Below are 23,227 nucleotides of genomic sequence, written 5' to 3'. Positions count from 1 at the left end.
CTCAGTCTCTCTCGAGTATTCCACCCCCCAAGTAGCCACAAGACCTCGGAGGGAATACGAGAATGCTGACTGGGTCGGCTATCAATCCGAAATCGAGCTAGCTTTGAAAAACAATTCCCACCACACCTATGATTCCTTCACAAGACTACTGTTCAACACAGCCTCTCTGTACATTCCGCGTACCACGGGGGTACCAGGTGAAAGAGCCGTTCCATGGTGGGGCCCAGAAGTTCGGGACTCCATCAAACTTCGCCGTAAAAAACTCCGAGCCCTACGTCGCCTCCCCAATGATCACCCCCAAAAAATTTTTGCCCTTGGAGAGTACAAAGTTGCACGATCTGCCGCTAAGGCTGCCGTTAAAACCGCAAAAAGAAATAGTTGGAGGGATTTTGTGGAGGAAATCAATCCCCAAACTCCATCCGCCATAGTTTGGGATAAAATCAAACGCCTGAATGGCTCCAATCGCACCAGCCGTTTCCATCTGTTGCTGGGTCAACTATACTCTAACGATGCAACCCTGCAATGCTCGCTGAAGCCCTCTGCAAACACTTTTCCTCCGTCTCTTCTGCGGACCCAAATTATAACAACGAAAACGCTATCGACTTTGGTACTGGTTCAAACATCCATTACAACTCCGATTTCCGCCGGCATGCTTGGCATCGCTCCTCAGATTTGCCCGTTCAGAGTAAGAGCGTGTAATTTTTTCGCTGTGCTCTTCCCAAACGGAGAATCTTTAACCTTCCCATGCCGTTCGGGTCAATATGACCCGAAGCGCACATTTAAAATCTCTTTATCATCATTCCATTATACTGAAGAACTTGGAATTTTGACAGACCAAGTATGTTCTATGAAAATAATGATCAAATTAACGTCAAAAAATTGAAATCTGAGTTTTGAAAATCGGTTCATTGGGAAATGAAATACAGCTAAGCAAAGCAAAAATTGGATATCGTTTTTTTAAAGATAGATTTTTTTCTACCGGAAGATCTGAGATAGCGGTCAAAACTTTCATTGGACCCCAACATATCTATACACTGTCGGATAGATGGATTCTTGACAATTTTGAACATCAATGTAACACTTAAATACAGAAAAGCTGTCAAAAGTTATGAGCATTTTAAAAATAAAATTGATTTTTCGGACTTTTTACTTTCTGAACCAGTTTCTGATAACGTGGTTATACATATCGACTTCATTTTAAAATTTTGAGTAATAAGAACAAATTACCTACACAATGAATATAATATCATCAAAATCGGTTAACATTTACAGCCAGGAGAACGAAATCAAACTACAACTCAAATTTCCCCGAAACGGATATTTTGCGAACGGCATGGGAAGGTTAAAAAATGCTCAGTTAGCTCCAGAGCGACCAAGCGTCCACCTAAGTGTGGGCAAGAGAAGCAAGCAAACTGATGAAGTGCGTTCTCGGTGCAGATAAATTCGTTCGCAATCGGGCGAAAGAGAAGCTTTACAGAAAACTCGGTTTGTCTTCATCGGTTGCGTCTGGGTGGATCGATGTGCGTCGAAGTGCGTCAGAATTTACAATGCAGAACATATATCTAACGGAACTAAATTAATAACGCCAAAGGTAGTTAAGATAGAATGCTGGTGTCTTCGACAACATTGCTCTGTATAATAAAGCGCAAATTTTGATATGAAATATAAAGTTTAGAGGTTCACCAGTAGCGAGATATAAATCATTACTTTCTTGTTTAGCATTTTAGAGCTTAAGTTTCTTCTACAAAGTTATTTATCTCAATAAAATACACAACTTTGCTTAACATGTCAAAGTTCTACAATTTTAACCCAAGGAGATACGATTAAATTAAAAAAAAATACTTGAAAAATGCTTATTTTAGTTATTATCCCGCTATTTTTGAATCTCTCGACTTTAAATTTTATATCAAAATATGCGAATCAACAACTTTGCCCAAAACACCTATCTGGTCATTCCTGAGCGAGTTCCTCTAGATCAGGGGTGAGAAACCTTTTGAAGCAACGGGCCACTTTCAATTTGAAATTCTTTCGGCGGGCCGCATAAAAATAAAATTTAATATTTATATTATAAGAGATGTTTATTATTGTAAACAAAATTTTAACCAGATTTGTTAATGCTACAGTTTACATTTTTGATTCTAGAAAATATTTACAGATTTAATAAATTTTAAATTTAATTTAGACACCTCTGGGACAGGCTTTCTAGTCTGTCTCATTTTTAAATTAAATGTCTCCTTTTAATCAATGGTTTGCCTAATTTTCCTATGAAATTTCTGAAAATAGCATCACACATAATACAAGTTAACAAAATTCACATTTTTCCGAGGTGCAAGGAATCTCAGAACTGATTTCACTTATTCAGGGACGCTGAATCCAAAATGTATTCAATTAGTTTTTTTGACAGCTCTAGTTTTCGAGATAACTTAAAATAATAGGTAAAAAACTAGTTTTAATTTATGTCCTATTTTGACAAAACTGTTAAATACAAATACTTATTGACTCAATGATAAACTTTCAAAAAAACCACGAGTAATTTTGAGTTCTGAGAAAAAAAGATATGGAAGTTTTCTTTTTGTTATCCAAACCTGATAAAAACTGGGAATTTATACGAAATTTTAAAGCAAAATCAAACTAAATTGAATCTTTGATATTTTTAAAACCTTTAGTTAAATCATTTCGCAGTCTTCAACAAACTCGCTGAAAAAATTAAAATTTTCAATTCAATAAGATTCTTTAATGAGGTCAGAAGAAGATGTAATCTTATTTTTTTGAATTTCTATAAATAGTAGAACTCAATTTTTGAAAGCGTTATATATGTGAAACAAGAATATCTTGACAATATCTGAGTTCTTGATTGAAAAAATACTACCCTTTTTTATTGAAAATCAGCTTTTTATTTTTATGTTCGTTTATTGGTTTATCAGTTATGAAAGATCGATTTTACCCTAAATTGATCAATTTAATAATTTCCACACGCTATATTACCAAAACAGCGATAGCCGAAATATGTGAAATGTTTTGAATAAAGGACGCCAAACTCTTACAAAATCAGTTGAAACATAGGCACGAAAAATGCTGTTTCACTGTGTAATCGTTACAAACTTTTTGGTTTGAATCACAGAATTGCAGATATTGTTTTTTTTCGAAATATCAGAATTTCGCTGAGTTCTATCGATGAGAAATCTATAATCGTTAGCCCAGTTTTTATTATAAAATTTACCTTATTTCTGTCATTAATCAAGAACAAAAATATTTCACTTTATCATACATTTTGAACTTTGTTTGAAACGAAAAATAAAGTCTTAACTACCTCCTATATAACGTATTTCCGATACGTAAAAAGAAATCAATAAAAAGCTTAAATCCTAAAGTCAACAATACGGATGATTATGAGAAAAATGCAACTGCAAACAAGCGACGTGCATATCAGGTTAATGATATATCATGTTTTTGGTATAGTAGGGACTGCCATTTTATGATAATTAACAATCCTCCGTAGAAAAAAATCGTGAAATAAATTTAATTTGAGATTATCTTCGCGGGCCGCACAAACATGTCTCGAGGGCCGCATGCGGCCCGCGGGCCGCTGGTTGCTCACCTCTGCTCTAGATTGATGTTCAGCACCAGGACCAATGATTAGCAACGAAAGCTTTCTTCGGTCGAAAAATATCAAAAGCGTAGCGAATATAAAGCGTAGGAAGATAAATCCTAAATTTTACGATTTGTGAAAGTTTTGCAGTTTAATTACTAAAATTTGTCCCAGATCCCTACGTAATTTTACGGTTTGTTTAATAGATAAAGATTTTTGGATAATTTTAGTAAATGTTGCTTTGCGAATCGCTGCTTTTGAAAATTAATACTATCCACGTACGATATTAAAAGTACATAAACCTAAGTATACACTGAATTCTTTTTTTAAACGATCTTATTTTACACGGTTTTATTTTGAACGATTTTCTTGAAATAAGACGATTTTCGAGCATTTCAAAAACAGGTTCTAGACCTTCCCGCTTTTTTCCAAACCTCTCTTGGGTGATAAATCGGTTCGAACACTGCTTCCCGACAGAAACATGGGCCGGAATGGCCACTTAGAGACTCTGCGGAAGTTCCGGGGCAACCGTGGCTTAAAACCCAAAACAGATCAATCCAAAACAAATCTTTGAGCTTCCCGATTTCACTCAAACCACCTCAGAATGGTCTACCTGGTTGGAAATAATCTATTTACAGTCCAAGTTGGCCACTTTACTCGAAATGAGCGATGAATTTTGCCCGGTTGTTTTGAACTTTTTTTAAACGATTTCTTTTTTTGCACGAACACAACAATCGTTTAAAAAAAGAATCCAGTGTACATCAATTTGCGGATGCCCGAATATTGTGAAAAAACTACTTGGATTTTGCCCAGTTTTATCCACATTATTTGGAAAATGAAACAAGAAAATCGAATGCTTTAAACATAAATTGAACACTGCTGATGTGTTGCGTGCGACAAAAAAAAATTTAAGTCGTTTTTTTCACTAGATAAATGTCTTGAATTTCCTCAGATTTGGCCGGATATTGCTCGATTTTTGGAATGCAGAATTTCAGATTATTTACCCGGTTTTCACCATGTTTTTCAAATAATTTGCCAGGAAGTGCCCGGCCCGGCTACGTACAAAAATAGTTCATACATAAACCTACATTGGACCTCTTCAACTGATGCACTGTTCCGCACTGCATAACGGCTTTTAGAAGAAAACATTCCTGCATTGTGAAATCTTTCTGGCCTGATACACACAGCAGCGTCGCAAGAGCACAATTTTCTAGCCAGCTCCTTCTCTTTTTTTTAGAGCGAGCGACGTCCATCCGACCGTCAAAGCAACCGCAATCGGGCGCACTCGGCAAAAAGATTTGTGAACGTTGATCGGCTGAGCAGTGCACTCGGAAACCGAAATAATAAAAGTGTAATTCGTTCTCTGATCTGTTCTGTTTGCGAGGTGTTGGACAAGCATGTCCGCCGGTCAAGACGAGATTGGTTATCCCCTTTTGAAACTCCTCCCACTGATCTTGCCTGTTTCTGGAAATTCTTATTACTGTCTAAGTCGGAGGGACCTCGACCAAAGAGCAATCCCCCCAGTTCTTGGTCTAGAGCCACGAGAACTGATCCGGGGTGGGCACTACATCGGCCTCTTTTTAGGCGACTTGACTGGCTCTCGACGGCAACGGAGGCCTTCGAGGGCGGTCTTGGGCAAAACAGGGACTTTCACTGGACAGCAGAAAAACACCGGTCTTCTAGTTAAGTAATTGTATTGTTACAAACCTGTGTAAAGTGTATGGTGTGGTGTGTAAGCCGGCTGGTGCTGGAACGCTGCTACGACGGGATTAGGCCTGATTTCGTGTGATGGCGGGATTACCGATGGGCGACCTGGCAATTACGACCAGGTGGTTTGGCTAGTACCTTTGGTTGCGGCACTGGTTGTTGACGGTTGGAAGTATGGTAGGAGAATATCGTTTAGGCGAACGACCAGGTGATTTGACTTGGCCGGCTTGGATGCACGACTTTGGATGGCTTGGTTGCTATCATGATGCCTCTAGATATGGTGGTCTCTCTTTGGCAAAAAGTAGACGAGGGTTGGATGCGGAGGAGGAGCCGAAATTTGACAGCTGGCTGTTCGGCTGGCTGCTGGCTGGCTGGGATGCCAGGTGCTCTGATTTTTTGTAAAACACGAAGTTTTGCCAATCACCAAGATATTGCTTAGACAAAGATTTCGCCTTGATTTTTGCAAATATAATTCATAGAATCGAAACAAAATCTTCCGGCTGAGCTCCGGGCTGGTAAGCAAAGCTGGAAGAAGTTGGACCTATAAACGACGGCTAGCTTTGTCGGTAGCGGTGAGTAACATTAATTTTGCATTACTTATGACAAATTTATGCTTATTGAACACTTTTTTCTTTCAAGAGCTATCTAGAAGCAGCAGAAAGTCATCGAATCGGATGGTAACATGGCGAGGCGTTACATTCCATCGTCCGAGAAGCGCCCTCCTGCAGGAACATCCGATCTTCATCGAGATGAAAAAGCTGCTTCAGGAGGACCCCCGTCTGTTGCCATCGCTGCTCCAGAATATTCAATCGAGTAATCCGGATCTGATGGGCAGCATTTGGGAAAATCAGATGAAGTTTTTGGCACTTTTGAATGCAGGGACCGATGAGCTGAAATAGGAAAATAGGCGCAACGTTAGGCGCCTGAGCAGCATGACGATAAGTCCGATGAGTGGGTTGGGGAATCAGTTCGATCCACTGCAGACTGTTGATTGTCCGGAATGGATTGAGCCCCTGAAGGATTCTGCAGGTGATGCTGTCCAATTGCTAGTCATCCTCAAGTGCAGCAAAGCTCCAGCTCAGCGCTGCTCGTGGGTGGTGGTGAAGGTACATTAACTGAATATGTTAATATTGAAAAAGGCTTAAGCAGTATTTACATGATGCAACAGTTATTTGAAAAAAAAATTTCGAACCATAAAATCGTTAATCATTTAATCATGGAAATTATCAATAGCAGAATTTATAGCATTCCTTTAGCAGAACCGATTTACTTTTATTTTCATCCAACACTTTTCGATTGGAGGGAAACAAAATAGCTCTTTGGATAAGGTAACAAGAATAAGGAACAAGCAACATCCGGTTTAGGGTTTTGGTTGTTTGTTCCACCCTTTAAGATCCTTATTTCTATCATAACGGTCAATGAAAAGTTTTTCTTTTTCGGAACATACGGATAGACCGAACTGTATTGTAATTTTATTATAAAAAAGTGTTTAGAATACAAATTAATTTATTGAATATACTCATATCATTGCTTTTTTTCCGAAAACTCAATTTTAATATAATAAAATAAACTAAACCCCAGTACGGTTTTGAATCTTTTGATCTTTCGTTTACGATTGGCTTGTGCACATACATACTTTTTTGCCATCTGATTTTTTATCGCTAACACCTGGCATCTCTGGACCCCTTTTTTCGTAAACACTACAGCCAGCTGTCAAAACTTTTTTCAATATGGTGGAATGGCGATTTGGCATATGAGATCACCATACTAGAGCCATCATGGTTGCTATGTCCACAGATGGTAGAACCTCCCGCTGGCTCAACCTGCGGTGAGCTACACCTATGGTTGACCGGAATAACGTTCGGCTGGGAAGTTCGGGACAACGCTGGTTGCTCGGTGTGGTGGACCAACCAATCCTTGGTGCTTCCTTGTGGAAGCTGCACCTCAGACAGCCTGGCCTAACCTCACTTTGCTCTGGCTTTCAGCAAAGGGAATAAAATGGGCCCTAGGACAAACAGGTCTTAGAATTACGTCTAAAGGGATAACACTCGCTTTAAGCTACCTGATTTTCGCTCAATTCACAATTTAGCTCTTTTTCCACTTTTAACGCACTTTAAATTAAAAAAAACTGTGATGTGGTTGCGATGTGCACAGTTCTGCGTTCTGCAGCGGAAAGGACGTGTATCTATCGCATATCAGCCTGCTGCCTCTTATATTTTCCTTTCATACAAATCTATTTCCGTTTTTCTTTGCTCATGTCCAACCTTTACCAATAAAAAGGCCTTTTAACCTGTTCCTTGTATGATGTTGCTGTGAGTCTGTAGTTGAAATGTGTCGTGCTTTTAAATTGACCGTTGGGAGTCCCTTGCTAGCTTGTGTGATTTTAGTATTACAATTAATTTCTTTTTATCCAAATATCTAATCAACTAAATTATATTATATGAGACATTTATCGAATTAGGAATGTACAAAAAAGCAAGTCGATATTTTATTAAATATCGAATCTCAATGACTTGACTATTGCCTACATTCAGGAATTAGCTAAGCTTCAGTGGAGTGCGTTCACACCCACCTCCGCTTTTCCTGAGTGTTCTTAATGTGGTGATGTAGGGCAAGACGCTCAACCGGTAACATTCTCAACAATATCTGGGACGTTGGCGAAATCCCTACGCAGTGGAAAGAAGGCCTGATCATACCAATTCCCAAACCCCATCAAGACCTTCACCTCATTAACAGCTACCGTCCCATCACTCTCTTGGACTGTGCAGGAAAGATTCTTGAACGCCTGGTTAAATGCCGTCTAGTCTCCTTTCTCGAGTCCAACAACCTTCTCGACACAAGACAGTTTGGCTTCCGCCTTGGATGCTCTACCGACGACCACCTCACCACATTTGAAAATCTCATTGCCGACGCCATCGATAACAGCCAACACGTGGAGTGCTTATGTTTGGACCTCTCTAAGGCCTTTGATCGGGTATCCCGTCATCAAATTTTGTCCAGGCTAAAACAATGGGGTGTTCTGAGCAGAATGGGATATTTCATCCGCAGCTTCCTAACTGAACGTAAAGCTAGAGTCTACATCGATGGCAAGCTATCATCCCCCCACACCATAGCAAACGGTGTGCCCCAAGGCTCTGTATTGGCTCCAACGCTGTTTCTTATTGGGATGCAATCACTTTTTGACGTAGTTCCAGAGGACGTCAATGTTCTGGCCTATGCCGACGATATAACCCTGATATCCGTGTCTCCCTACTCAGTACTATCCAGAAAGCAATTACAAATTGCCGTAAATAGGGTAGGCCACTGGGCACCTTCCATGGGTTTCACCTTTGCTCCAGAAAAGTCAAAGCTCATGCATCTTAGTAGCAGGAAGAAGAAGCTGAACAAACTTCCCCCACTTATCATGGGCAATAAAGTTATCCCCATTGTCCACTCATCCCGCATTCTTGGAGTCCTAGTGGATGATAAACTCAAATTCATCAACCATGCAAACCAAGATCGGAAATCAGCTTCACCCAAACTCAAAATCCTTAAAAAGTTATGTAGCGCCCGGGGCGCCGGTTCCCGCTCTTCACTGTTCCGATTCCTTCACGGATGGCTGATGCCTACTATGCTCCACGGACTGGGCCTATTTAGTCGCGGTGGCGGTGGCGATTAACGAAAAGTTGGAGCCAATATACAACCAAGCAGTTCGCATCATCGGCGGCGCCTTCCGAAGCAGTCCTATCGTTTCTATCATGGCAGAAAGCGGACAGGTCCCTTTTGACTACGTGATCGCAAGAAACCTTTTCAGCAAAACGATCCGCTGGTTATCCTACAACCGAAACCCCGAAGTACCTATGGTCCAGCGTACCGAAAGCTAACTACAAAAGTATGAAACATCTATCCCTGAAATATCAACCCGCCCTGAACCTAGACTTCGCAAATTCAGTGCCCCTGTCCCAAAAGTCGATCTCAGCCTGCTTTCCGCGGTACGAGCCGGAGGAAGCTCTACCGTTGCCCTGGCCAACTATCAACAGCTCGTCAACCGAAAATACAAGGAAATACCCAAGTTCTTCACTGATGGTTCCAAGTCCACTGACGGCACTGCTGGATGTGGCATATTCAGCACTACCGATAGTGTGGCCCTTGCTCTACCACCCAAGTGCTCCGTTTTCAGCTCTGAAGCTTTCGCCATCCTAAAAGCAGCCCAAGACCTCTGCCCGTCTACCGGAGCAGTCATCTTCTCCGACTCTGCAAGCGTGCTGAGAGCTGTCCAGGCAGCCAACACCAAACACCCATGGATAATTGTCCTTTCCAACATAGCAGCTGCGAAGAAAATAGCTTTGTGCTGGATTCCTGGTCACTCCAAGATCCCCGGCAACGAAGCAGCAGATGCCTCCCACTGGCTTAAAAACTACCTGCTCCTCTCCTGGGCAAACACCTGGAACAACATCACTGAAAACAAGCTGAGGGAAGTCAAAAATTGCACTTATGCATGGAACGACCGGAACTCCTTCTTTGAGCGGAGAGCCCTAACCCGAATACGCATAGGACACACAAGATTAACCCATGGCTATCTCATGGGTAAAGAGGACCCACCCATCTGCCCCGCTTGCAGCGTAACCATCACCATCAAACACATCCTCACGCAATGTCCTTTACACCAGCAAGCCAGCCTGGACTGCGACCTAGCAGACAACCTTCGACAGATCCTGTCGAACGATCCTGAAGAAGAGGAAAAGGTTCTCTCATTCCTCCGGAGCAGCAACATCTACGAGGAAATATAATCATCACTCTACCCATCTGTCCCTAGTAAAATCCTATTTCCTTTCCCTTTTTCCCCCTTCCTCCCCACAAAAAAAAAATATATGGGAGAGTGGGGAATCATGGGCCACTTTTTTTCGTTGTTCCATAACTTCTTTATTATAAAAGATAAAATGAAAATAAAAAATGGTATGGTTTTCTACATTTTCAAGGTATCATAAGGTTTTTTTTTTTAAATTTTAATAAGTTATTTTCCCCAAATTCTGACTGTTTGAAAAAAAGCAATATTTTTTGGATTCTAAAAAATGATGGGGAATCGTGGGCCACCAAATCAAAATTGACCAAATAACATGCAAAGTTTATGAGTTGACCCAAAACTGCGATTTCCTTATTCATTTCGTTATTTTAAAGCAATTTCAAATGATGAAATAAAAAAGAGAGCTGTGTATGATCGCATAGATTCCAAAAACTGGCTCGCGAACGTTTTGGCAAAATTTCTTATATAAGATGGACAAAATATTTTTCATAACTCTTCATTTGGCATAAGAGAACTTTACAGATAAGAAAAATGTATTTTAAGTTCTGAATGTGTATAAAAACATAAAAATATAGGTGATTCAAGATGAGTGGCCCACGATTCCCCACAAGCTATGATTTGCAAATTGGTTGCGTTTGTGTGACTCATTGATGTTTCATCAAAAATTGCTTTTCCATGTGAAAGATCATGACAATACTAAGATCATAAGCGTATGAGCATATTTTTGTTATGTACTTTAGGTTCCCCATCGATGAAATAAGCGGCTGTTTTTTTAATTACGTAAGTAAATTTTTCTAACTTTTTTTAGCTTGATAAATAAAAGAAGTATATGATGCGTATTTCAGTCAACAACATATAGGAATATATGCTCACGCAAAGCGACGTCGATGACAGTTGGTTTGCGATTTTTATCTCAACACACATCTGAGATATTAAAAGTGGCCCACGTTTCCCCATGGCCCACGATACCCCACTCTCCCCTACAGAAAAAAAATACAAAAAAATACAGAAAAAAGATACAAAAAAAATACAAAAAAGATACACTAGCCACGGTAGGAGTTGGGATGAATCATCCAATAGGATGTAAATCCCTGAAAAAATAAAGAACTTTTGAATTCATTTAGGGTCCCCGAAGAAATTTTGGTTTTTTAAAGCTTCTGAAAAAAAGTTAGAAGCATTCAAACTTGCAATAGTGTTACATTGCACTCTAATGCGGATGAGGGTTAAAAAAAATCCATGAATTGGTACGAACTGACGAAGTTTGACCAAGCGATTGATTTTCTTACTAACTTAACGGAATTGACAGCTGTACTTAGATGCAGATAAATAAAATAAATGGAATGTGGCATTAATAGGGTAAAATTGATACTAAAGACTATTTGCATTTCGATGGGATAGGTAAAGAGCTATCTTACGTAACATTTCGGTCCAACTTGGGAATAGGATTTATAATATAAATTTTTCGAAAAATTGTGATACATAGCGAATGGCTCAAAGGTTTTAAAATCTAGCTTTAGAATTACATAAAGTACTGGCCATCACACGTTTGTTCTTGCCTGAGAAAGGTAGAGTTTTTTAAGCTTTGGCACTTTCACTTCATCTATACTGCTCTGTCGAAGCAAACGCTTCATCTGATATCGTCGTCCAGCCAATAACCTATCTATCATTTCATTGGTGATTGAAGGCGCTTTTTGTAACTGGTTCTGCTTTTATTTTGATATAAGATGATTGAAAATGAAAAGTAACAACCGTAGATATATTCCAACTTACCTGCAGTGCCGTACTCTGGTCCGAAAACTGACTGTTGAAAAACGTCGTAAGGATGTTCATTATTTCATTACACACGTAGTTTTCCAACTGCCGATTTGTGAAGCTTCCGCCCTTGACAACATTGTTGATGTCGATGAGGAACGATTTTTCAAACAAACACCACATATGGTTGGAGGAGTAAATTTCCTTCACCTCAACCTCGGTGTCGATATAACAGTGACACAGGAAATCCACGTAAGCAACCTTCACTTCCGGAATGCAATCCTGGTGGGAAATCATGGCCACGATGTCATCCAGAGCCAGCAAACTGTTACACTTGATTTCGGTGTACACATTTTTGCCCATAGTACAACATGCCAACAATTTTACCAACTCAATATGATACATCAGCGGACTTGGATCGTTTAGCTCTCCATTGCTGTGAGTACGCATCAGCTCCACAAAATAGTTAAAAGAGGTCTTGTCATTGTAGAAAACCAGCACATCTTCACCGGCGTTGACCAGCTCCTGCATCACCATGTCCTGGCATTTGCGAATGAACTGATTTTCAGCCTTGATGATCGTCTGTAGGAACTTGAGATATTCTACGTGCCGACCGTGAATTTCGATGCAGTGAACGAAGTGTTGCACGACTTTATCGCTCACTTCATTGCACAAATTCAAGTTGTCCTTGAAGATGGCGCACACCGTTTCTGCTTCGAGGATCTATAAAGATAAAAAAATATTTGAGAATGTTACATTGATAGCCAATAAATAGGGGTGCACTTACCCCAGGATTCAGGAACAAATCCAGCTGTTTGTGGAGCAAGATTTGATTCTGCTGGTTACCGAGGCAGAAGTTTTGTAGGAACTCATGAGCCAGCCGCATCAACTCGTTCATGCGGTAATCGTCCTTCTCGTCGTACGGAATTTGAAGCAGATCCAGCACGACCGTGTGTACGCCTACATTCCGCAACAATCGCTGCTCATGTTTGCGCGGTTTGATGACATCCCCGGGTCCTTTAATAAAAGAAGAAATTAAAATTGATTATAAACTAATTTCTAAATAAATCTTAAATTCAATTATTTCAGCATTTTTTCCGGGATTTTCATCCTTAGGGATGATTCCCCCCGACTCTTAAATTCATTTTTTTTATATATTTTGAGAATGGCTGTATTTAAAAATTAGCAGCACCTAAAAAGTTATATTGATTCAGGTTTTAATTTTTAGTGGCAGATAATTTTCAAGACCTACTTCAAAGACAACCCTTGAGTAAGTCAGTTAGAAAGTGAAAACTTCACAGGTTCCAGAATAACTACGAATTCTTGTTACATGTTTTCCTCTTATTGACATACCGTGGTTGAATTAATCTTGAATGAATCTTTCGATTGCTTTGATTCAGTTGAATCATTCAACCAAGCAGGCTCACAACACAATAGAGTCCTCGTGAAGTTTCTGGCTACTATCAATTCCCTACTTATTACATTTTCAGCCTGAAATGTTTTGATCATCATCTGTTATGAAATATTGGCACTCTTCAGGAAGCAAATATTGGTCAAAAAAATCTCAAGAGATTATGTCATTTGTATTCGTATTCTATAAAGTAATCTAGGAATAAAAAACTTACTAAGTTTTCGAGACTGTAGCAAAAGGATGTCTTGAACTCTTGAGGTATTTTGCGTAGAGTTATTTTCAAAAACATAACATTTTTGTTAAGAAAAATTTTATGGAAAGAATCCTCTACGAGCAAAAATTGTTTTCTATCTGAGAGTTCTAGTTCAGTAACAACTAAAACCTTCTGGCCGTTCTACTTTCATACTACTGGGCTCTGTTTACTCGGAAGTTCCTCAGGGAAGTCACCTGGGACCACTGATATTTCTCCTCTTCATGAACGATTCAAATGCTACTCCTGAGTCAGAAAAACTGCTGTACGCCGACGACCTCAACATTTTTCAAACAATTTCTTTGCTGTTCGACTGCTGCGCTCTTCGGACATTGATTGGTGCCATCAAAACGGCATGACTCCGAATATTAACAAATTTAATACCATCACGTTCACTCGACAACGAAGTTCCATCACTTTCGAATACAAAATGCCAACGACTCACTTGAATCGCACATTGGTCGTCAAAAACCTTGGTATCACTTTAGACATCAAGGTCAACTTTTCCCAGCATATTTCCACGACAGTAGCCAAAAGCTTCGCGGTTCTCGGCTTCATAAATACGACGGAATACGCAGTTTCTAAGTGACTTTCACAATCTGAAATCACTGTATTGTGCTCTTGTGCGTAGCATTCTCGAATTTGGAGTGCAAATTTGAGCGATTTGGCCAGATTGAAACTCAATCAGATGGGATATTGACCACGAAAAAAGACAAAAATATGAGTCTTGCATACAAGCTCTCATGAAATGTTTACTTTGGACTAGTAAATAACTTGTAGCATTGCCCTCTGCCTTGTACTGAACTTTCCATATATTGTTTTAAACTTGCAAAACTCTTGATGCATTGGAATAAGCTTCAGAATAAAAAAAAAAAAAGATTTCCAAACAGGCAAATTGAGGCAGGAAAAATAAGTGTTTGTTTCAAATGAGGTAGGTATATATTTTTTTTTTCGAAACAACTATAACGAAGATTTTGATATCGAAGGGGGTTTGAGTAGAAATTTTGATATGCTCTCTTGATCGGGTAGGAAACAAACTTTCAACTGACTTTTCCTCCTCCAAATCCCAAAAATCTACCTCAAAATTCCCTCAATCCTTTGCTCCTATCCCCAAACCAATATCGTCTAGAGATACACCGAGTTCAACCAAACTCATAACTCTTCAACTTTGATCGAATTGATAACACAGTTTGTTGATCTTCCGGATTCAATTTCTAAAATTGTCAAACATTTGTTCCCCTTAGTACAAAAAATATGCTCGTGCATTGCTTCAAAATGACCCCTTCTAAGAGAGCTTATCGAAATAAATAACAATTTTACCATTTGAAGAAAGATAAAAAATAAGACGAAATGAAACAAATAAGCGCAGTGAAAACGATAAACACAGTGAATAACCGCAATAAAAACTCTTGAAAGACTAACAAATTTCTTATAATGATGAATATCTTCCAAAGTTTTGAAAATTCAAACGACTCATTTTGATTTATTTTTTATGTGAACCCGAGCAAGGCCGGGTAAAATCTGCTAGTTAGGTATAAAACGCAACACACTTTCTATAGAGCTCAGCTTCCAACTGCTACCGGGTTTGAAGCTGTTGCATGCCAGGTGAAAATAAGAGGTGAAGACTTATGTATTGCTTCTGTTTATATCAGTCCAAGTGCCAATATTACTAAAGATCAATTTTCTGGTGTTGTAGAATCATTGCCCGAACCAAGACTTCTACTAGAGGATTTTAACTCACATGGTACGGAATGGGGCGAAGCAGAAGATGACTCCAGAACTCGTCTAATATATGACATTTGTGACACCTATAGAATGACAATTTTGAATACTGGAGAAGTTACAAGAATACCGAGACCACCAAGTAGAGCAAGTCGATAGATCTTTCTCTTTGTTCTACATCCTTTGCTCTAGATTGCATCTGGGAAGTACTTCAAGATCCTCATGGAAGTGACCATTTACCGATACTGGTAGTAATTCACAAAGAAATTCAGCGGGACAGTTCTATTGAGACATCGTACATGATTTAACTCGTCATATCGATTGTAAAAAATATATGGTGTATATTTCTGAACGAATGAACGCAGTAGAAGACATGCAACCTTTGGAAGAATACAAATTTCTTTCGTCTACCATATACAATAGTGCAATCCAAGCTCAAAGTAAACCATAGATTTCCACAATCAAAAGAAGGCCATCAGCTCCGTGGTGGGATATTGAATGTACAGAGCTCTACAAATCCAAAACTGAAGCATTGAGAATATTTCGCAAACATGGATCCTTAATTGATTTCAATCGTTATCAAGCGTTAGAGCGTAGACTCAAACGTTTATGTGCTAATAAAAAACAGGGCTATTGGAGGCATTTCGTTGATGGTTTGACGAAATATACAACTATGATTACCCTTTGGAGACCGGCGAGAAACTTGCGAAATCACGTTCCACCTCAAAACAATATTGTTGGACGTTTGGAAAGATGGATAAACCACTTTGTCAAAAAGGTTTGCCCAGATTCAGTTAAACCAAAATACGGTTGTTTGACTCTGTTGATAACGTGAGAGATCCTGAGTTTTCATTGATTGAATTCTCTATCGCATTGCTCTCATCCAATAATACCTCTCCGGGATTAGATGGCATTAAATTCAATTTATTGAAAAATTTGCCAGGTATTGCCAAGAGACGAGTTCTCAAATTATTTAACTGGCTATTTGAACAGAATCTTATTCCTACCGAGCGGAGACAAGTTAAAATGATCGCTATCCAGAGCAGAGGTGCAAAGCATCGCATCATTTTGCAAGCAACGTTTGACTTTTTCCCGACCACATCAAACTAACTCCATCTTCGGTAGCGTCGGCTTGCGAACATAGCACGCCGACTTTTGATTGCAAATGAACGCATCGCAACGACGCTGTGGCACGATTGGTTCAAATGACTGTATCTCTTAAGTTCATTCCGATGCTTTGCGAACAGTTCGCCTACTGATTTTAAGGCGACGTCAACCGAAGGATCCGTTCGTTTGAATATATCGGGGATAAGCTCAAGCGACCGTATCGAGATAGCGTCGTTTGAATATTCAACTGAATGTTCACTTTTGAATATTCAACTGAATGTTCAGTTTTGAATATTCAATTGAATGTTCAGTTTTGAACATTCAATTGAATGTTCGTCTGATGCGTTCGGCAGCCTTAGGCAAGAAGCCAAGCCTTGTTAGGATGGGATGGATTATTGATATAGTGCATTGCTTGCGGGTGATGTTCGGTCGTCGCTTGAAGATAGAGGGTGTCAGGTGTCTTGTAGCGCGCGGATGACTAGGTAAAGAGAATAAGGCGCAGTTACAGTTTCATTTAACGGTCCAATTTTACTGAATAAAATGCAAACCGCCCAACTACGGTTGGGCTTGGCTTGTAAGGCTTGTAAGAGATTGTTTATTCCTTTTCATTCCAATTCGCGGATATTGGTGGTTTGCTTTAGTTCTGAACCAAAAACTAAAGCAAACCATCAATATCCGCGAAATTTAATTTCAGGATCAGTATTCGTGGATGTAAAAAGTTTGAAAAATCTGTTTTCAGATTTCAGAGTTTAGATTTCAGATTCCGATTTTAGATTCAGATTTCAGATTCAGATTTCAGATTTCAGATTCAGATTTCAGATTCAGATTTCAGATTCAGATTTCAGATTCAGATTTCAGATTCAGATTTCAGATTCAGATTTCAGATTCAGATTTCAGATTCAGATTTCAGATTCAGATTTCAGATTCAGATTTCAGATTCAGATTTCAGATTCAGATTTCAGATTCAGATTTCAGATTCATATTTTGATTTAGATTTCAAATTTCAGATCTTGATTCAGATATCAGATTCAGGTTTAATATTTAGTATTCAGTTTTAGAATTAAGGTTAAGATTTTGGGTTTAGATTTCAGATTAATATTTGAGGCCCTGCTAAATGAAAATTTCTTTTTGTTTGGAGCCAAAGTGGTATAAGTGCAGACCCCTTTGCCACAAAGTTATTTACTCATACAGACCCCGTTCATTTTTGGCAACATTCGATTTTGGCAACATCCGATTTTGGCACATGTGCACAAAACATGAAAAGTTCAAAATGCATCCAAAACATGATGAAAACAATTTAAAAATGAATACAAACTGTCGGAAATTGACTAAAAATAATTCTGAATCTGAAATCTGAATCTAAAATCTGAATCGGAAATCTGAATCTGAAATCTAAATCTGAATCTGAAATCTGAATCGGAAATCTGAATCTGAAATCTGAATCTAAAATCTGAAACTAAAATCTGAATCTGAAATCTGAATCTGAAATCTGAAATCTGAATCTGAAATCTGAATCTGAAATCTGAATCTGAAATCTGAATCTGAAATCTGAATCTGAATCTGAAATCTGAATCTGAAATCTGAATCTGAAATCTGAATCTGAAATCTGAATCTGAAATCTGAATCTGAAATCTGAATCTGAAATCTGAATCTGAAATCTGAATCTGAAATCTGAATCTGAAATCTTTTAATTAATCACTAAATTAGCAATAAATTATAGCCCCTGATGAAGATCCAATAAGGATCGAAACGTTGGAGTAAAAAACAGTCGTTTTTACTTAAAAATCCGAGACTGTTAGCCGTTAAAAATCCCTAAAAAAATCAACCAAAACAGTCGTTCCATTCATAAAGAATCTGAAATCTGAATCTGAAATCTGAATCTGAAATCTGAATCTGAAATCTGAATCTGAAATCTGAATCTGAAATCTGAATCTGAAATCTGAATCTGAAATCTGAATCTGAAATCTGAATCTGAAATCTGAATCTGAAATCTGAATCTGAAATCTGAATCTGAAATCTGAATCTGAAATCTGAATCTGAAATCTGAATCTGAAATCTGAATCTGAAATCTGAGTCTGAAATCTGAATCTGAAATCTGAATCTGAAATCTGAATCTGAAATCTGAATCTGAAATCTGAATCTGAAATCTGAATCTGAAATCTGAATCTGAAATCTGAATCTGAAATCTGAATCTGAAATCTGAATCTGAAATCTGAATCTGAAATCTGAATCTGAAATCTGAATCTGAAATCTGAATCTGAAATCTGAATCTGAAATCTGAATCTGAAATCTGAATCTGAAATCTGAATCTGAAATCTGAATCTGAAATCTGAATCTAAAATCGAAATTTGAAATCTAAACTCTGAAATCTGAAAACAGATTTTTCAAACTTTTTACATCCACGAATACTGATTCTGAAATTAAATTTCGCGAATATTGATGGTTTGCTTTAGTTTTAGGTTCAGAACTAAAGCAAACCACCAATATCCGCGAATTGGAATGAAAAGGAATAAACAATCTCTTACAAGCCTTACAAGCCAAGCCCAACCGTAGTTGGGCGGTTTGCATTTTATTCAGTAAAATTGGACCGTTAAATGAAACTGTAACTGCGCCTTATTCTCTTTACCTAGTCATCCGCGCGCTACAAGACACCCGACACCCTCTATCTTCGAGCGACGAACGAACACCACACGCAAGCAATCCATCCCATCCATCCCATATCAATAATCCATCCCATCCTAACAAGGCTCGGCTTTTTGCCTAAGGCTGCCGAACGCATCAGACGAACATTCAATTGAATGTTCAAAACTGAACATTCAATTGAATATTCAAAACTGAACATTCAGTTGAATATTCAAAAGTGAATATTCAGTTGAATATTCAAACGACTCTATCTCGATACGGTCGCTTGAACTTATCCCCGATATACTCAAACGAACGGATCCTTCGGTTGACGTCGCCTTAAAATCAGTAGGCGAACAGTTCGCAAAGCATCGGAATGAACTTAAGAGATACAGTCATTTGAACCAATCGTGCCACAGCGTCGTTGCGATGCGTTCATTTTTTTCAACCACAAGTTAGGCGTCGTAGCTGATCTTAACCTTTTCGAGAAATAATCAGCTTGCGACTTTTTCTCGACGACGTTTGCGCTGAAGGTTCATTTGCACCTTTGATCCAGAGACCTGGTAAACTTGCTTCAGATCATAACTCGTACAGGCCTATTTATATTACTGGGCAGAAAGCAATAAATTGTTTTCTGCCACCCAATTCAGTTTCCGCAGAGGCAAAGGCACTCTTGATTGTCTCGGTCTATTAACAAGTTGTTGTATTTGGTTGAGAATGAATTGATCAACCTTCTCTCGCTCAACGCTTTACTCGTAAGCAAAGGTTGCTTTGAGGCAGCGAAAACGACAAAACCGATGATGCATACGCTCTCAACATGGCCCGCCTTCACGAAGCAATATACATTCGAGGGAGCGAATCCAAAAAACCAAACGAATGTCTCTCACTCATCTCCTGTTACATTCTTGAGGGAACCGAATTCAAAAGGCACAGCAAACCCGAGTCTCCTCGTTTGTGCCTGGATCGAATGCGTGAGGTTTTTCTGCTATTGCTATTATTGCACAGCAACCGCACGCCGGCAGCTAGTGTTTTCGTTTCTTTCCCCGTAGAAGTTTCTAAAAATCAATCTCAATTGACAATGCTCTTGTCTCCTGAGATGCTAACTTTTCAAGCAAAAATATACACCGTTGGAATATAATTCTTGTTCAACTTGTCACCAGATGCAAGATTTGAAGTGCAATCAGATACACGGTTTGTCATATCATCAGTATAATCTTCAATCCTTCTCCATCTTGTTAGCCAAATAAATGATATCACTTGTACCTAACTGCAAAGGTCGCCAGGCAAAATGGGTATTTTTAGTTTTGGAAAAGCTATGTGTTTTTTCGAACATTTTTCATAGGAACACCTTCTTTTAGAACACTATTCTCATTTATTTTCGCATGAAATTTTTGGGTTTTCATATGAATAATGGTTCTATTGCCTTATCGAGTTTATCAAATTTACATCCCACTTTAGCTAAACATCAATTATAGAACAAAATTTTTACTTTAATAATATGCCGAAACCAAGTGTAACCTGAAAGTGATCGCCATGCCCTTATATTTTTCTTATCAAACGGTAACTTTAAAATTAGATTTCCATTCAATTATAGTACTGGAAAGGATAATTTTGGATTCTCTGCTGAATTTTCATTAGTGATTTTTACTTTTCGTCAGCAAAAGCAGATGGTTTAAAAAAAATGTATAAGCCGTAACAAACATAAAGTTCTGTTAAAATTTCAAAACGGTGTTTTTATGTAAACTTGCGTTACCTAGAACCAAGATAAAAAAAAAGGAATAATATATGCTAAAAAACACTTAGGCCGATGACATAGTGAGTGCGATGCGATGCGAATTGGCGGAAAATTTACGGACGCAGCCTATGCAAACTCGAGCGGCGGAACAAATTGACATCTCCTTCGCCGCGTTGAGTATGTCAGGTTTAAGCGATTCACATACATTTTCATCAAATGTGGTTCACCGCATTGAATCGCATTCACCGCATCGCATCGCATCGTATTCACTATGTCATCGGCCTTAGTCAGCTAGTTTAATACTCAAATTAACATTCATAATAGTTCTTAGACTTGCTTTGTATTACTATGCGAGGCCTATTTTGAGAGCCTCTGATGAGAAAATTGGTGAGGATTTCAATCAACAACAACAGAAGCACAAATAGCTTTCGAAAGCAAAAAGGAAATGGTATCGGTTTGTTTTAGACATCAAAGGCGCTTTTTACAATGTGGTGGTATCTGTTCTTTCTGAAAAACTGAACCGGTGTGGCCTCTCACTAAACCTTCACAACTTCTTAACCAACTTGCAATCGGAAAAGTGTATGCACTTTAGACATGAAACATCAGTTGTAAGTCGAACCAGTCACATGGGTGTTCCTCAGGGGTCATGCCTCGGTCCTTTTCTATACAACATCTACACTAGTAGTATTGACGATTGCCTTAGAGGTTCTTGTAAATTATTGAAACTAGCAGACGATGCTGTTGTTTCAATCATTGGAACCAATGGTGTGCAAGAGCCTCTTCAGGACACTCTGAATTGTCTATCCAATTGGTCAATGGATCTGGGAACAGAACTTTCTCCGGAGAAAACCAAATTAGTTGTCTTTTCTCGGAAACATAAGCCATCTTTATTTAATCTTTCTCTTTTGGGTGAGGTTGTAACCCAAGCTTACTCACATAAATATATAGGAATATTTTTCGACTGTTAGTTTTAGAATATGGTAGTTTCTGCTTCAAGGATGCTGCTGATACGCACATAAACAAGTTAGAGAGAATTCAGTACAGATGCCTTCGTATTTCCCTTGGTAGTATGCATTCAACGCATGTTAATAGTTTGGAGGTATTGGCAGGGGTACTTCCACTGAAATGCAGATTCCTTGAACTTTTGATTTGTTCAAGTGTAAAAAACAAAAAATCATCGAGAACTTTGAAGTATTGCTTAATCTCAATCAACAATCTAAGTTTCTAAGAGCATACAATGTTTTTTTGACTTTGGAAATAGTAACAGTTGACCCACCTGATCATTTTAGTAATAATGATACGAACACAGAGAACGTTACGTTTGACCGTTCCATGAGAAATGAAATAAAAGATATAGTTGAACATTTGAAATCGTTAGTAATACCCGGTCTGTTTAATACTAAATATAGCCAAATCGATTCTATCTACACGCTCTACACTGATGGCTCCAGTATTGACGGAGGTATCAGATTTGGTGTCGTACATTCCTTGTGCAACGAATTTCACAAACTGGTAGAACCAGCTTCAGTGTATGTTGCAGAGTTGGCCGCAGTTAACCGGGCTCTAGAGCTTACTGGAAACTTGCCTCCAAATCACTATTTTATCTTCACTGGCAGCCTCAGTTCAATCGAAGCAATTAAAAACATTCAATTTAAGAGCCATGGAACGTACTTTTTTCTTAAAATTAGGAATCTACTTACTTTACTAGGGTTGAAATCATTCAAGTTCTCTATAGTATGGATACCTGCGCATTGTTCAATTGCAGGAAACGAACTAGCTGATGAAATGGCAAAAAAGGAGCCAAACACGGTAATACTTATGAACGTCCTATTGCATACAAGGGGCCGTTCATAAATGAGTCATGCAAAATTTGGAAACAATTGACCCCCCTCCCCCCTCTGTCACATATTGTCACAACTTTCGTAATCCCCCTTTTTGTATTACGTCACGTTTTCACGTTTTACCACAATATTAGTGGGACGGACTTTCCTGAGTGTTGCAGTGGAAGTGTTGTTGTGAACTTTCTGATGCTCATAAAATTGACCAAAAGTGATTACGTGAGTGTTATTGTTCATGAAATGAATGGTGCATGTATAATTTTATTGAATTTAGGATAAAATTGTTTGTTATTGTTTTGTTGTTTTCTTTTTTTTGTAATGATAAGTGATGTCACGCTCAAGCTGACCACCCCCCCTCCCCCGATGTCACATATTGTCACAAAAATCGAAGCCCCCTAACGCGTGACATCATTAATGGATGGCTCCCAAGGAGTACTTCCCATCTGCAGATCAATTGGTGCTGAATGAATGGCAGAAATCATGGGATGAAAGTGAAAAAGGAAGACTTCTATATTCAATTCATCCAAAGGTCAAAATGAAACCCTGGTTTAGGGGACTGGATTTGACCAGGGATTTCATCCGCGTGATATCTCGGATTAAGTCGAACCACTACAGATTCAAACGCGCACCAATTTAGAATTAACATGTCGGACACGAATGTATGTGGTTGTGGAGACTCGTATGATTACATAGACTATTACGTGTGGGCAT

At 38.7% G+C, this 23,227-nt stretch overlaps 1 protein-coding gene across 12 annotated transcripts in view; it reads right to left on the bottom strand.

Moving 5' to 3' along the window:
- LOC129756473 (inositol 1,4,5-trisphosphate receptor) overlaps positions 1-23,227 on the bottom strand; it is a 173,833-nt gene that overhangs the window by 31,901 nt on the left and 118,705 nt on the right. For 8 of the 12 annotated variants that reach the window (XM_055753367.1, XM_055753366.1, XM_055753368.1 and 5 more), the window contains 3 exons: positions 12,619-12,848; positions 11,850-12,554; positions 11,636-11,785 (listed from right to left, as the gene is read on the bottom strand). In XM_055753367.1, coding sequence (XP_055609342.1) covers positions 11,636-11,785; positions 11,850-12,554; positions 12,619-12,848 — 1,085 coding nt within the window. The remainder of the gene's footprint in view (positions 1-11,635; positions 11,786-11,849; positions 12,555-12,618; positions 12,849-23,227) is intronic. The other 4 variants (XM_055753374.1, XM_055753376.1, XM_055753377.1 and 1 more) reach the window with 2 other exon arrangements.

Source organism: Uranotaenia lowii, chromosome 3, assembly GCF_029784155.1.
Source record: "Uranotaenia lowii strain MFRU-FL chromosome 3, ASM2978415v1, whole genome shotgun sequence".
Lineage (NCBI taxonomy): Eukaryota > Metazoa > Arthropoda > Insecta > Diptera > Culicidae > Uranotaenia > Uranotaenia lowii.
This window is presented reverse-complemented; position numbering and strand designations above follow the sequence as displayed.